At 48.1% G+C, this 16217-nt stretch overlaps 1 protein-coding gene across 2 annotated transcripts; it reads right to left on the bottom strand.

The window, feature by feature from the left end:
- Positions 1-729: 729 nt before the first annotated feature.
- On the bottom strand, positions 730-15506 carry MLEC (malectin). 2 transcript variants are annotated; one of them, XM_003280288.4, is made up of 5 exons: positions 15029-15506; positions 8290-8468; positions 7559-7735; positions 7407-7464; positions 730-6244 (listed from the first exon to the last, which is right to left on the bottom strand). In XM_003280288.4, the coding sequence occupies exons 1-5, from the start codon at positions 15267-15269 to the stop codon at positions 6015-6017; spliced, it is 885 nt and encodes a 294-aa protein (XP_003280336.1). In that variant the 5' UTR covers positions 15270-15506; the 3' UTR covers positions 730-6014. The 2 variants fall into 2 exon arrangements, with proteins under 2 accessions (XP_003280336.1, XP_012365459.1); XM_012510005.2 differs by lacking the exons at positions 7407-7464; positions 7559-7735.
- Between the last annotated feature and the right edge of the window lie 711 nt (positions 15507-16217).

The following is a 16217-nucleotide window of genomic DNA, read 5'->3' as shown; positions in this document are numbered from 1 at the left end:
TGCAGCACTGACCTCCTGAGCTCAAGTAATCCTCCCACCTCAGCCTCCTAAGTAGCTGGGACTACAGGCGTCACCACCATGCCCAGCTAATTTTTGTATTTTTAGTAGAGAAAGGGTTTCGCCATGTTGCCCAGGCTGGTCTTGAACTCCTGGGCTCAAGCAGTCTGCTGGCCTCAGCCTCCCAAAGTGCTAGGATAACAGGCGTAAGCCACCATGCCTGGCTCAATGTTCCTCACCTGTAAAACGTGGCTTATAAATTATAGGAAAAAAAACCCCTCCTGCATTCTGCTCTTCCTAATGTGTAATCAACAATGACAAAACACCAGAAAAGGAGCAGGCAGAGAAAAATCTCCTATGACTTAGGTTAGCTTAGCTTGTCCGTGGACTATCACAGAGGCTAAGGGAATGGTGAGGAGAGGCAGCAATAGGCCCAGTGTGCCTTAAGACTGGGACAGTCTGTGCCTAGTTGTTCCAGTGAAAGTGAAAACAAATTTTTTGTCCTTAAATGCGCTGCTAGTTGAAATGACCAGGAAGGGTTTTACAGAATGATTCCCCGAAGCAAACATCCCAGAGAGAAGAAAAGCAAAAGACACACAGCTAAATGGACAACAGTTCCCGGTCTCATCACAGGAGAACTCTTTGGAGCCAAGTGAACCCCTGGGTGTCCTTTTTCCCACCCCATCACTTCAACACTTTGTGATCAAGTTCAAACTTAGTCCCAACACAGAGTGTCACTGCAAATTGTTTATTAAAACACAAAGCAATGGACAGTGAAAAACATCCTGATTTTGTACTTTTTGGTGGGAGTGGGGTGGGACATGGAAGGGGTAGGGTCAGATGGAGACAGCCCAGAAGGAAAGCCAGCTCTATCCACCCCTACAGCTTCCCCGGCCAACCAGGTTCAAAGCCCGTCAGTTATATCTCACTGTGCCGTTGTCAATGCATGTTGTGGCTACTGACAAAGAGTTGGTTTGGCCTCCACAGAGAGAGGATGGGAAACTAGAGTAGAAGCTACAAGAGCTAAGAACTTGATGCTTTTTCTCCAGTACTTGGTACAGAATAGAGCAGCCAGGCCCAATGTGGAAGGGTGGGGTTGGTTTCCTGACAAACCAGGTTAGACCAATAATGGTTGCAAAGGCTGCCCTGGGCTCAGAATGGGCAGCTGGTCCTTGCCTGGGAAAACTTCGTGGAAGGAAAAGGTAACATTCCTTAAGTCCAAGGAGAGAACCAATCCAGGGTCAAATTTCTTTTCATTCCCTGGATCACAACACACCAGGGAAGAGAGGAGTCAAGAATGTCTCTCCCTGCCAGTGCTCCCCTCCTACCTCGCAACTCGGCTCTCCCTTCCTGACAGTTGTCCTTTGAAAGGACGGAAAGCGCACTTCAGTTTGTTGTTGTTTTTCCTCATACTGAAATAAAGCACTGAAGCTCAAAATAGAGGTGAGAATGGAGTTCTGCTTTCCCCAGTGCTATGTGCCCCCATCTCACAAGACTGCCTGGATGCAAGAGGTGCCAAGGCCCTCTCTGCCAACTCAAACAGGCACTACTGTTTCCCTGGCTGCCAGCACAATCCTGGCTCCTGTGTTTATACTCCTGGGGGAACCCGTCCCAAGAGATCCATCCTGCTCTTTTCCTGCCAACCCAGCTAGTCCCCAAATCACCTGCTCTTATCAAGATGATCTGGCCCCCCATAGCAGGCTAGACAAAAGGCACCTGGAAAGGACAGGCCAGACTGGAAGCAAGCCACACAGATGCAAAGAAGAAACCCGCCCTCACTAGGCAGCTGATCTATTGGTACCAATCTAGTCTCATAACAAAATGAGGAAATCTAGCCCTCTTGCCCCAGAGGTTTAAATACAGAGTCTCAGTTTGGACTGAAAGAGAAAAATTGCTCTAATCTTTCTAAAGCTTGAACATTAAGGCTCCTTTGCAATTTTCTTAGAGCTCTTTGATTGTTAATTATATCTTTCCATCGAAGAGAAGCAAATTTCTTCTGAGATTTCTGAACAGTTCCTGGGTGTTTCTGGTTCTGCTTCAGTGTACTATCACTTTGCCTTGCCTCAGTCTCTCCTTCCTCCAGGGCCACAGAAGGAGAAAGCCCAAAGCATACCCATCCTGCCCTTTAAAAAAAAGAAAAGAAAGAAAGATTCGTCTCTCACTTTGGAAAGCTCACCTACTCTCCTAGGTCCTTCTGGAGAGGCATGGAGGACAATATTCCATGTTGCCATTTGATGCCACTAAGGATCCTCAAGGCAAGAAGACACTTGAATTATGCCAGAGTAGGCCAGCAAAGGGGAGGGAAAGGACAGGGAAGCAGCCCCGTGGCAGGGACTATAGGACCCCTGCCCGGACCTGAATCTAGAGGGAATGCCCCACCCTGGCTCAGAGCAGGAGAGGAAAAGGCACTGTGCTGACCGGGGTGGGTCCTTCCCCAACCCCCAAGGAGGGCAGAGAACCTGCTGATTCTTTCCCTGGGTTTCCCAAGGTGAGCCAATTTCTAGGGAAAGGGATTTTAGCACTAGGAAAAGGAAAATACTGCTGCTGTTTGCTGAAGTTCTCAGCTGAGATTTTAGAAACCATATCCAGGCCTTTCCAGGAGAGGCTACAGGCAGGAGAAGAAGGAAGAGAAATTCCTTAAAACAGAAGCTTCTCCCAAGAGATAAGGAAGTCAAAACCACAGTTCTAAAGCTGGACCAAACACAGGCACAGAAAGGGGGAGGTAAACCTAACTCAAACTTTGCCCTCTCATCAAAGCCTAAGTGCCCGCTAACACGATCCCAGTAGCTCTTAGGCAGTGAGAGCAAGAGAACACGGACACGCTCTCAAACCAACAGGTGGCCCTGTGGGCAGGGCTAGTCTTCCTGGGAGTCTAACGCCATTGACACCTGAAGAAAACTATCTTCCCAGTCATGAGAACTTGGGGTGTCCACTGAGCAGCCTCTCCTCAACAATGGAGATTTTTCAGAAAAGTGAATCTGGTTTAAGGGACACAAATCCCACAGAGTTTCTTGGCACAATGTTTCAGTAAGCATGAGTGAGACCCAAAAATGTCCGATTAGAGACCAACTGGCCCCTGACCTAAGCCAGAGCTAGACTGCAGAACTCTCAGCCCATCTCTGCAGCAGACATCTGCGTCATCCTCCCGGAAATTCAACTCAGGCCACACTTCTGGCAAAAGAAGTTTCACCCTGACTGTCCTTGTTTTCAGCCAGCTGGGCTCAGTGGGATCTAAAAACCTAGGACAGAGTGTAGATTCAGTAGAGGAGCCCGGGCCTCTCCTCCACACACCCCTCACTGGCACCCCTCACCACCTCCCATGCGTCCCCTATGGTGCAGCCTCTCAGTCCTAGCACTAAGCTCAAAATACAGATAGGGGAACAAACAGTGCAAAAAGCAAAACGTGAACAACAGAGTAATTCTTGACACATACAATACAAAAATAAAAATAAAAATAAAGAATCCCACCCCTTTAACCTAAACTTCATGTACCTATATCTTGGAGGAGCCACAAAACAAAAACAAAAACAAAAAAACTTTCAAGTTCAGCATCATGAGCCAGCTGTGGCCAGCCCCAGGGAACTCTTGTTAGCTGGATAGGCTTGGCTCCAGGGGAGTCTACCCCAGCCCCCACTATACTTCTTCCTGTTTCCTCACTTCCCCTTTAGTTTTTGTTAGCCATAGAAAGATGTTCCTTCCTTTCGTTCACAACCAGAGAGGAAAGCGCCCATCCCTAACCCTGAGCTCAGGGGAAAAGGGTGGGCTTGGAAACAGAGGCAGAAGCAAAGCTGCTTGGCTTACAGTACCATTAGGAAATGGCCCCAGGAGTCAGGGTTTCCTTCTGAGACTCTGAGTCACTGAAGGGATGTGTTGAGGTGGAAGGCGGGACCCCCGCCGTCCTCAGACAGACCCAGGCAAACTAACAAACAAGGCAAAATGGAGGCAGCCAGTCCTCCTCCTTCATCTTGACTAATCCAATGGCAGTGGCCCAGGGCTTTGGGGAATTTTGATGGGATAGGAACCAAAGCTACTGCCAGAAGCCTGTTTAGTTAGGATGTTCACTGCCCCAGGCAGGTGGTCCCCAAGACCAAGGCTACAGTACCTTATCCTTTAGAAGCAGGTGAGCTGTGTGAAGCACTGTGGGAAGTATACCTCTGACTGCAGCCTCAGGCCACAACCCTCCAGCTGCCTGACTCAATACCCTAGCACTGAGACCCAAGTCACAGCGAAAACAATAGGCTACAATTCTCAAATGACTAAATGCTGGCCTGGAGTAATCATTAAAGAGCCAAAACCCAGGACATGAGCCCAAGAGCTACCCATTTTGTCACATAAGGAGCAGTTCAAATATATAGAGCTCTTAAAAAACGTACCTAATAAAGCAAACTCAAAATTAAACACATTCTAGAAAAATGGGCCTGGCCTGAGATCCTATATTGACTGCTCCAGTCCAAGCTGAAGCTAATTCTGCTGTCTCCCATCCACAAAATTCCTTCTAGCTTGGCTGGGTCCTCCTTCATTGTTGCCCTAACTGGGAAATGGATGACAATGGCCAGAAAGGAGGGGACCAGGGAAGCTTCATTTCCTATAGAAATTTTTTCAGGGAATTCAAGACTGACACTTAGATGCTAAGGTTAGCTTCAGAGCTGCCAAGGCTCTGGCTGACTGGAATTCTTTCAGTCCCATCACACCAAGAACCAGACTGCTACTTGGATAGAGAAATGAAAGGACGGGGGAGGGAGGGGCATACTATTAAGATCAATAAGAAGCATCACTGGGCCTATATAGCTAATTAGTCTAGTTCCTTGAAGTAGCTCTAGGCATAAACCAAAACTGGCTGAACTGTGACACACAAGAACATGGGAATAAATGAACATCAGATACCAGACACTCTAAACAGTGGTCAGTCACTTAGTAGGGCTCAAGTCTCTGAGGTTGCTCTTAAGCTATGCTAACATAAGCCTTTTCTAATCCAAAGACCAGAAGAGACTTTTAAGGTCAAGTGTTCTGTTGCTGCAGGCTGGAAAGCATCCCTGCCCCCTGGCAGCAAGACCCTACAAAGGGGCCAGTAAAGAACTGCTGGGTCAGGTCCTCCTGGCTGCTGGCTCAGAGATCCAGGGAGGGAGGTACCAACAAGGTGAGGTGGTAAAGGAGAGAACCCCAAATCCCCATGTCTCCTTCCCTTCTTGGCTATAACTTAGTGGGATGGTTGAGAGGGAGAAGAAATTTCAAATGAGCCAGATTAAGGAAACAAACAAAACTGAGAAGAAATCAAGTCCCCAACAGGCACTGAAATCAAAATGATTTGTTGTGGTAACAAGTCAGAGGCGATCTGAGGACCCGACATAACCTAAACGTCTTCGATGCCGGACAGTCTATAACTGGCACATGCCAGGGAGACAAGCAGTGACAAAGCTCAAACACTAAAGGTGGGACCATCACTGGATTAATCCAGAAAGACTTCCAGATAAGAAAGCATTTTCTTTCTTTTCTTTTAATCTCCCTACTGTTTTTTTTTAGTCTTTACCGCACAAATTCTAACCCTTCACACACATTCTTTCAATCCCAGGACATCTGAAGTCTTATCGAGACATAACTTCAGACCATACCTAACTCCCAGTGCTGGTCGTCTCAGGTAATAAGATGGCATTTCCCTGCTGTTAATTTCTAACCTAAAAAAAAGGAACGTGACTCCTCTGAGTTCAGAGTCCTTTCCACTAGGTATACAAATGAGGATCCTTGAGCAGGAAGGATCCAGTTTACCCTAAGTATCCTCAAGAGGAAAGAGACGGCTAGGGGCCAGCCACAAAGAGAGGACGAGGACCGAAGCAGGTCTGGGACCAGGTGGTGAATGAGGGCTGCTCTCTACTCGCTCTGCCTCTTTTTGTCTCCTTTAATTGATGTGTGTTTTTTTGTCTTTTTTTTCATTAATCATTGTGAAAAATATAGAAACCAAAACCAATATGGCTGGTTTCTTTCCCACACCCCTCCACCCTGTTCAGGATGGTCATTTGTTCTCACAACCGGCAGAGGCAGAAGAGGGTTGGAATGAAGACTCCAAAGGCCACCAGGATGGGAAACATGAGGCTGCTGTTGTCCGAGGCATAGGGGTTGGGTGTGCGGGGGCCTGACTGCACCCGGTTCTTATTGGTCTGTTTTTTGAGATTAGACCCTTCATCATATTCTTCTTCTTCTTCTTCCTCTTCTTTCTTCTCCAATCCCGGATGAGGCTGAAGCTTTGGTACATCTAACACAAGGAAGAAAACACTGTTAAGACCCACAGCATTTAAGTAAGAGAGACCCTTCAAAGCAGCAAATAAGCCACAGTAAAGAGATTGCTGTGATTGAACCGGGTCCAGAGAAAAGACCAGAAGTAGCAGAAATAGCTTCTGGTCTACAGAACAGCAGAGTGCTGCAAAAGCTTTAGATTTAACTAGAAAGTAGAAAAAGCCGTGCTCATAGGTTGGTTCACTATCTTACCTTCCTATTCTACTTTTACAGAGCCCCAAGATAACCAGACTGGACAAGGACAATGACCCAATGCCTAAACTTTAACCTTTTCAAATCCCTCCTCCTCCCACAAGCCCACATTCCCTTTTGATTCACACAACAACTGAAGAAAAGTTGACGCAGAGAGTTCTGGGTTCCCAGCACACACTATCCCTCTGTCCTGCCTCCTCCTCAGGGACTTGAACACAGGTCTGTTTGGTGGTAAGACATTCATCCTCCTAGATGTCATAATATCAGCATTTGGGGGACATCAAGACAATAGAATGAAATCCTCAGTGCATTCAAGATTGAGTTGGGGAAAGGTACAGAGGTGGAATGGGGGAGAAATGCCACAAAGACGCAGCCTTCCCTGCAAAAATCAGCCTGAGATGCTGGCAGCCAGGAGAATCTAAACTCTGAGAAAGAAATATACTCTAAGGCTTGATCCCAAGGATAAGGAGACATAAATAAGTGAAGTTTTGTCCCAGTGCAGTCCAGCAATGCTGGAATCTTTCAGAGCATACCAAAACCCTACAGGACTCCTCCTTTTACCTTTTTTTCCCCTAGGAAAGAGATGTCAAACAAACAGAATAAGGACAAGTTTTAGGTGATCCCAAATGACTACAAAGGTCAGGGTACACCAATAGGTAGCATTATTAATCCCAATTTATAGGGAAATTAAAAGCATCCATCCAAGACAAACATCTGATTAAATGGCAGCAATAAGATATACATAGACCTGACTCCAAAGTTTGTGGCTAGTAGCATGTTATGCTTCATCCTCATCCAACTGATTCTGAATCCCCTACAATTTAGCTTTAAGTGTTTCCAAAATAGTAACCAGCTCAATTACCTCCCAAGGGCTTCCTCAACCATATCCCTCCACTCAAGTCAAAAAAGCAGGTCAGAACACAACTTACCATCCACTGTCCCAGCCATGATGTAGAGTGCACAGACCTTGGGATTGTCATAGTACCCCTAGGAAAAGGGAAACAGTGGTCAACCCCACACAGCAGCAAACAACTTCCCCTGTACCCACTCTCTTCGGCAATGGGCAGAATAGGGGAATTACCTTGACAAACTCAATGTAGAGTTTCCCTGTGAAGGTGGACACCTCCCCCTGGACACTCAGCTTCCCCTTTCTGATGCTCATAGGTATAATTTCATCGTGAGCTGTGCTATGCCCAACACGATCAAAGATATCCAAGTCTTTCACCACGACGTGGCCATTCAATCGTACATCAAATACCTTCCAGGATAAGAAAAGGAAACAATGTCAAAACCATCAGCTTTACATCCTTTCAAGCAGTTGGGCATCATGCACCTGTTTGGGCTTCACGTTCAAAAATAATTTAAGAAATGATGGGTCTGGATATCCAGGGTGGCTAGCATCCTTAACCCGGGTCAAATCAAAGCCATGTTCCCTCGCTGCCCAGGAGGTCTTATATTGGCTTTAAGGAACAAAGAATACAAACAAAAAGCTTAGCACAGGAAGAAGGAAATTCACAGGAAGGGACAGAGGAAAAATAAGGCTAAAAACAAGAAGGTGCAGCAAACCATGGAGGGAAGTAGCCAGGAGGGCCTTAACAGGATCAGTTAGTTGGCAAAACAAGGATTCTGGCATTGCTTTCTGTCACTAACCCCCAAGGCAAGTGCAGCCTTGTGGACTATGGAACACGCTTCTCTAGAGCTCATCTGTTCTTCCTTTCTGGAGAGGCTCTCACACTCTCTAGCCCCATAATAGTGGATTGTCCAAGAGCAGCAATGTCCCACTGGTCAAGCAACAGCCTGACTAGGCCTCACCTTTTGCTGGGACTGTGCAAAGTAGACCTCGGCAAATTTCAAGACCAGCACGTAGTCCCCCTCCTCTTTGATGGGCACTTCGTAGCCAAAGGTCTCCTCATTGTACCGCTCAGTTTGATACAGGATCTGGTCCTCAGGGTTGGAACGCAGGATTGGCAGTTTCATGCCATAGTCTGAGGCTGAGGACAAAAGACAAAGAGAAAGCACATCAGAGGCAAGACACAAAAGAAGAGCAAAGACCCCAGAACAGCCAGAGGCATTTCCAGGGCAATGCTAATAACCCTCTCCATAAAAGGGGCCACCCACTCTGCACCTGGCTCCAAACAGAGCTCCAACAAAGGCAGGAATCATACAGCCATTACTATGGAAGAGTAAAATGAAAGAAACTAAACACTAATCAGGCCAACAGCCCCTATAAACCTCAGAGCGGAACTTTCTAAAAGCACATTAAAATGACTTTTTCCCCCTGACTGTATGGAGAACAAGTCTAACTCATTACCACAAGAAAGTGCTGTGTTGCAGCTGCCTGGTTCCCCAAGAGGGAGGGCTTCAGAGAAACCTCCTAAAACAAGGGGGATGGCCAGGAACTCCATACAAGATGAAGTTCAAAGAATGTTTTCTCTCATTCAGAAAAGCCCAGAGTCTAAAACAAACAGGATATCTGCTTTGGAAAGTCATTCTTCATTGTCCTTACGAATAAAATTCCAGCTTTAGTGGTTGTGTTTTTTTTTATAATTTTCATTCAAAAAGTTCCAAAGCTGGTAAACAAAAACAGGCTCATAAAAGAAAGGTGTGACGCTAATTTCCTTACTTCCCACAGACTCACAAAACTCTACCTCACCTACTCACTTGAACATTCACTCAGATAAACCAACAGTAGAAAAAAAAAGTTACTACTGCACCTCCAGTGCCTAGCACGGGACCTGGCACATAGTCGCCACTCATACAGTGTGCTGAATGAACAAATGACAATGAAGGAGGTGCCTGCAAAGCAGTGAAGCCATGCCATTCTGTCCACAAGGCTACAGCATCCTGCAGGGAAAGACAATCTGCCTAAGATGTCCAAGTCCTAGGGGAATCACCTTTCACATTTCACAAACTGACAAGGAATAAGAGAGGGTAGAAGTAAAAAGTTACTTACCTCGGGTCAGTATCAGAAGAGCAGAAAACCTCTCTTGGCCCTGGCCCTCTCCCAACCTTGGTATAAGACAGTTGTATATATGTTTTTTTCTTCCTCTCGCACAACAAACTAAACTCCTGACCTCAGGTGATCCGCTCGCATGGGCCTCCCAAAGTGCTTAGGGTTACAGCTGTGAGCCACCACGCCAGGCCGAATCTTTTTTATGCAAATATAAGATATCACATTTTAGTCTCAGAGGTAAATAGTTCTGCTTCCTCCAGAGAGTAGCCTGACTCCTTTATCCTATAAACACAGTAAGGCTTTCTAGTGCTCCATAAATATACTTTTCCAACTACAGATGTAGCAGTCATGTAGTCTCTCCTCCCGCATGAAATTAAGATTTCAAGACTGCCTTCCAATCTCACATGGTGACCCTGAAGACATCTGGCAACTAGATCCTTTGGGAGACGGCCAGGGGCTGTCATCCCCAGAGCTTTATCTTCTGAATCATCAACAAGGGAGAAGACATGGCAAAAGGTAAAAGATTAACAAAAAGACCCAGTGGCTGAGGTCGAGACCTCAAAAAAATAAACATAACTGTTAACGGTTCCTGTAAGTGACATTAGCCACGAGATCAGAGGGACTGATGAGACAATGGAAGAGGAAACTCATTGCACTTTTGTCTTCAGACTTTTTTCTCCCTATTTCTCCTCAAGAAATCAAAGAGTAGCTGAGCAGTGCATACAAAGGATGTACTGCTAACATGCTCCCCCTCCTTTCCAGCCTCAAAAAACCACTGCCCTGGGATACAAACCTATGAAGACTGAAAGACTGCTATTTCTCTTCCAACTGAGCTCTAAGAATTTCCTTCTTCCATGAGGACCGTGATCCTTACAAATCGGGAACATCAACTACATTTCATTTATAGATACACAGAAAATTTTGTGCAAGTGTGGGGAATTGTCTTTTTGTTTTTGAGGTTTTTTTTGGAGACGGAGTTTCGCTCTTGTTGCCCAAGCTGGAGTGCAATGGCGCAATCTCAGCTCACTGCAACCTCCACCTCCCAGGTTCAAGCAATTCTCCTGCCTCAGCCTCCCGAGTAGCTGGGATTACAGGCGTGCATCACCACGCCCAGATAATTTTTTGTATTTTTAGTAGAAACGCGGTTTCACTATGTTAGCCAAGCTGGTCTCGAACTCCTGACCTCACATAATCCGCCTGTGTCAGCCTCCCAAAGTGCTAGGATTATAGACGTGAGCCACCGCACCAGGCCGAATCTTTTTTTTTTTCTTGCCAAGTGGAAAAAGTGAGAAACTGACAGTAATGTAATCTGTGGCAGTCTCAGTCCCACAGTGAAGAAAACTCAACCATGTGAACAAAAATTGCTTAACAACCTTGGAATTACCTTTAAAATATTTCCCTTTAAAACCCAAGTGGCTTTCCCAAGAGATCTGCCATATGCAAAGTTGAATTTGCCCAAGTCCCAAGAGATGCAGCAGCAAATAAGGGTTTTCCTTCCCTCCTTAGCCTTTATGCATTCACAGCGAAACAGATTTCTCTAAAATACAATGAAGTGTACAGTCAGCATGCTGCTGATATTGGCATAACTCAGTTAACCAAAAAGGAAGGGGGCCGAAGGGCCTACATTATGTCTGCTCTTTCTTAATTTTAGACAATGTAGTAACTAGGCTCCTTGGAAAATTCAGCACAGGGTTCAGGAAAAGACATACATGAAGTGTCACTGAACAAGTTGTTTTCTCTAGGTCTGTTTTCTCACCTATAAAATGGGGAGACCACCTATCCCACAGCATTGTGGTATGGATAAAACAATCCGTATAAAGAGCTCAATACAATGCCTCACACAGAGAGAGACACAGAAACATGGGTATGCTAGCCAGGCAAGGATATGCACTCAATAAGCACTAAATAAATGCCTCCACTCAAGGGAGTTTAGGGAATGGATCAAAAGAAAAGGAAGTAATAAAACTAACTGGAAAACTGCAACTGGGAACCACAAGAGTGGGAAAGCCAGAATGAGCAGAAGCCTGTCCTCCATGAGAACACAGCTGTAGAGCTCCCCTTGGTGCTTTAGCGTCACTCCCACCCCACCCTCAGATCTCCCGGTCACTAGACTGTTCTTCTGGATCACTTGTTTCTCAAGTGAGGCCAGTACCTAAAGAATTGTTCTGAACGGGCTAAGACAGGGAACCCAGGGATTCAGGGACCTAAATTTCCTACCTGTGAACTTCCACTACTTGGAAGGCCTGCAGATGAAGCCTGCCTGTTAGGTGACAGCAGAGGTAGAGAATTCTAAACAACTCCCATGGCTATGAGCAAATCAGAGGCAGCAGTGACTCCTCTCTCATCCCATCTTTCAAGGTCTTACCTCCCCAAAGCCAAATCCTTCCCCAGCTGAAAGGAAGGCAGCCCAGGAAAGGGTCTTCCTTATGGTTACAGAATTAGCAACCTGATAGGCTCTGGTCCCCAGCCAGCTTTTTTCCCCTCTGGAGCCATGTTCTGCCCTATTTTTAATTCCATGTAAAAGGTCATCAAGGAAAAAAAAAAGTGACAGAGACACTTTAAGCTACTCTGGACAGGAGAGTTTACAGTCTTATCAGAAATTTCTAAAGCATGAGAGTTTTTTTGAGAAGGAAAACAAGGCTCAGAGAAGTAAAGCAAGTTTCTTGAGGCCATGCGACTTTAGCAGGTATCTTTCTATGAAGAGGAAATAGCCTTCCCTAAATTCAAGCAAAATTCTGTGCCCTCGGGTCAGATAACCAGGTCTTTTCCTAGTCAGAGTGAAGAGGAACTCAAAATGACCAAGTTACAAATCTGGAACATGGTCAGGCACGATGGTTCACGCCTGTAATCCCAGCACTTTGGGAGGCCAAGGTGGGAAGATCACTTGAGGACAGAAGTTCAAGACCAGCCTGGGCAACATAGAGAGACCCCTGTGTCTACAATAAAAAACAAAATGAAAAATTTTAAATAAATAAATAAAAACCCTGGAATGTGCCTCATACCAAAACCCCAAGGTGAACGCTTCTAAACCACTTTCTGTAGTGGTGCTCCCATCTGTGGAAGCACACAGGCTGAAAAAGCCTTTCCCAGGCTGTAAGCGCTAGCTATCCTCAAGGCAGAAATGAAATTCAATAAATATTCTGAACTGCTTTTGAAAGCATAAGCCACTAGGTGCCCTGGGCCACTCACAATTACAAGAATGTTGAACTACAAAGAAACTATACAGAAACAGCAAGTTCAAAAGAAGGCCAAACCCTTATCTGGACTAACTTGGTAACAAATACCTGAATTCATTCAACATAAAATCAACTTTTCTCAGCATGCTGGAAACAATATCATGGGCAGGTGGGAAAAGAAATAAGGCATACAGTTCCTACTGCAATCAGTGTAAATAGCTGCACGAGGCAAGGATCTCCAAATACCTGGCACACTCTTATCCAAACAGGCCCAGAAGAAAGGCAGCGTGAACAGCTGGACTTCCCTTGGTAGGACTGACTCCTTAGTAGAGAGCTGTCTCCTGAGAGTGCAAGCTTATGCACATCTCAGCCCGACCTAAAGCCAGCAAAATGCCTTTCTCAGGAACCTGGTAAGTGCAATGTTGCAACAAGCTGGTCCACACTGCAGCTGACAAGTGCCACCTCCCACTCCTCATCCATGCCTTAATACTGCTCCAATTCTTACCCAGATTGGTAGAATGGAGAGGGGAACCTTAGCAGGGAACTTTCATTTATACAATGCCCCAAGGACCAGTGTCCGAAATAGGACTCCAGTACACACAAGCTTTGGTAGGTCTCATGTAATTTTACCTGCTACAATAAACTCCTCCCAAGGAACTGCAACCATGAGCCGATAACCCAAGGACAGAGATCTTGGCTGACTGCTGACCAGGCCAAAGAAACACACACACACACACACCACCTGCATCAGCAAATTCAAACCACAATTTCTGAATAAGGGCAGTATCTGGGAACTAAACCTGTGTGGTCTTACTCAGCTTTATCCTCTGCACAACAGACTGAATAGGACGATGTAACCAATGCAAGGCCTGGTATCTGCTAAGTGAAAGAAACCATCCGCTCAGTGCCCTCACCACAGCTATCTCAAGAGGCAAAGTCCACAAACTGTCTAGTTTCCTCAAGGGCTCCTTCCTCCCTGCCCACACTCGTGAAGAAAGAGGAAGGGTCCAGGATAGAGATAGTAATGACCTCCTGCTATAAAGTCTGGCTTTGGCTGCTGCTACCCCTGCTGAAGACTGGAGCCCTGAGTCAGCTGAACCCAGGCTACTGTGATCTACATGCCAGGGCTCAACAAATTCCAAGACAAACATAGAACTTCAGAAAACAGCCCTGTGTCCCAAGACCCTCACATGTGTGAAAGGCAATAAACTCCTTAATATAACAAACTCCAGGACACTGCAATCGACTTGGGAAGAACTCTTTTAGTAAAAGCAAGAGCCAAATCTGGGCATCGCAGAAAAAGAGTGAGAGAAAGTGAAGAGTGAGTCTGTCTCCTGGTTGTCTGGAGGTGGCATACTGCCAATTTGGCAGCCTCTGAACCCAGCATACAGCATCAATCTCCTTCCAACACACGAAGCAAAGAACTTCCTTCTGAAACCTGTTTTCCAATCCCTCCAACAGAAGAAACAAAGATTATAAAGCAGATCTTCCAAAACAGTGGTCTCGGGGCAACCTACATCACAAGCCCCTGGTGCAGAAACCCGGGCCCCAGCAAAAAAGCTCAATCTACTATAATCGATTTCGAGTGGGGACTAGGAATCTGCATTTTTAACCAGCTGCCCTGGCAATTCTGACACACACTAACTTTGGGAAGGGAGCAGCTCTGTTAAAAACCACTGTTGCCCAACAAGTTAAGTCACAATCATTTTCCCCCTAAGCTGGAATTAGAACTCTCAGGATCACCTAGGGGAGGTTGTAAGCATGCTCTGATAGACCATTCGGATTCTTACACTGGTTGACCCAGTTCACACACAGCCACCAGCCTCACGTGCAGGATGGCTTCGATAGAACCACCCTCTGGGGGCGGCCTGCCGATTCTACTTTTAAGCACACATATTCATCGCTCGAAAAGAGGGCGGGGGAGGAGGCTACAATCAAACTTTCCTGGCCCATTCTCTTCGAAGATTCCTTCCTATTCTGGCTAAGAATCAAGCCCCGCTCGCGCTGCAGAAGGGGCAAGGGAAGAGGCCGATTCCTGGGTCGACGACAATCTCCCAAGAACTGTCTCGACAGGAGAAGCAGGGGCACCCATGACCTACAACCCGCGAGGCCTGGAGGTGGCAAAAGGCCGCCTTCGTCATTTCTCTCCCAGCTTGGATGGGAGTGAGGGGTTGAGAAAATGCAGGATGAGAAATCCAAATATAACTAACTTCTGGCCAACTCTCTGCCTGTATGACTCTAGGTATCTTGGAGCCAGTGCCAGGCCCTGAGCTCAGAGTGGGCCCCCGAAGAAGCTGCAGAGAGAAACTTCGCTCCAGAGACGCGGCCCCAGGGTTGAAAGGGGCTCGGGGCCCGCAGCCCCCGGCCGGCTGCGCCCAGCACAGCAGGCCCCGGATCCCGCGGCTCCGCAGGGGACTCTCACCTCGGCCCACCCGGCCTTCCAAAGGGTCCTTGCGGAAGTGGATCCCGTGCACGTCCACATGCGCCTCTCCGCCCGCGTTGACCGCCCAAATGACGCTCTCGGGCAGCCCGGCCCCCGCCGCGCCGGCCACGCCGGCCACGCCGAGCCCGGGTCCCCGGATCGCCGGCAGCAGCAGCAGCAGCAGCAGCAGCAGTCGCAGGAGCGCCACAGCGGTTCCCTCAACCGCCCAGGCTCCCAGCATGGCGGCCACCACCACGGGGGCAGCCCCCGCCGACCCTCGTCCTTGGCTGGCTGCCAGGCCACCCCGGACTCAGAAAAACAGCGCCACGGGCCGCTCCGCCTGAGCCGCCGGGGACATGTCGCTCTCAGGCCTCCTTCTTCTCAGCCACGGGTACCGCCTCCCACCTCAGGAACAACCTACCCCGCAGCCCCGCCCCCGGCCACGACCTGCAGCCAATCAGCGCCCGGCCCTCATTAATTACCCACCACCCTGCCGGGAGGCGCCCGCTCATTGGCTGTCAGGCGCGGGAAAGGGCGTGGCTTCTCCCAGGCGCCGGCCCAGCAGTCGGGCACGAGATGGAGCGCGCGCAGAGGGAGTGAGTTCGGTTGAAGCGGCGGTTGGATGCGGAAGTGGCGGGTGCAGCGCCCAGGCGGCCCCGGAATCCCACAGCTGAATGGGAAAGGTGGCCTGGGGGGGAAGGTTTAGGGTAGGGCGCACTGACACGTCGCCAGCACTTCCGGTGCTCTAGCTCTTGAGACCTAATAGGCTCTGGAGGGGGCGTGGCCGACTTTCCCGCTCCCTCTTCTTTTCTCAGGGAGAAGCATGAGCATAAATTCTAGTAGGAGAAGCAATGGACACTCTCCAGACCTAAGAGACGCAGTCCTTTTCCCCGCGTGAGGGAGACGACCCATGCTTTCCCAGAGAGGCCGCGGACACAGATCTCCAGGGAACGAATCCCACGAGGATAATGCCCCGCCCCCCTCCCCTTAGCGGGCTCGGGGCGGGTGGTAGCGTCCAGACGGCCGTCCAATGAGAAGGCTCCAACGCAGCGGAAACGCGTGGCTTTGAGAGCGAGGGGGTGCCAGGCTGCCCGCGTCTCCATGGCGACAGCCTCTGGCCGGCCTCCGCTGCGTAGGGGCGGGACCGAGGCACCCTAGGCGCTGGCGGGAGTAGCCGCCGGCGGTGCCC

This window comes from Nomascus leucogenys, chromosome 10 (genome assembly GCF_006542625.1).
Source record: "Nomascus leucogenys isolate Asia chromosome 10, Asia_NLE_v1, whole genome shotgun sequence".
NCBI lineage: Eukaryota > Metazoa > Chordata > Mammalia > Primates > Hylobatidae > Nomascus > Nomascus leucogenys.
The sequence above is the reverse complement of the archived record's forward strand: the minus strand, read 5'-3'. Positions and strand labels throughout refer to the sequence as shown.

Excerpts from the sequence above, each read along its gene's own strand:
- MLEC (XM_003280288.4), bottom strand. The coding sequence starts at position 15,269 with ATGCTGGGAGCCTGGGCGGTTGAGGGAACCGCTGTGGCGCTCCTGCGA. Across the intron at positions 8,469-15,028 it reads GGAAGGCCGGGTGGGCCGAG|CCTCAGACTATGGCATGAAA; the intron begins GTGAGAGTCCCC and ends TTTTGTCCTCAG. Across the intron at positions 6,245-7,406 it reads CATGGCTGGGACAGTGGATG|ATGTACCAAAGCTTCAGCCT; the intron begins GTAAGTTGTGTT and ends TCCTTGTGTTAG.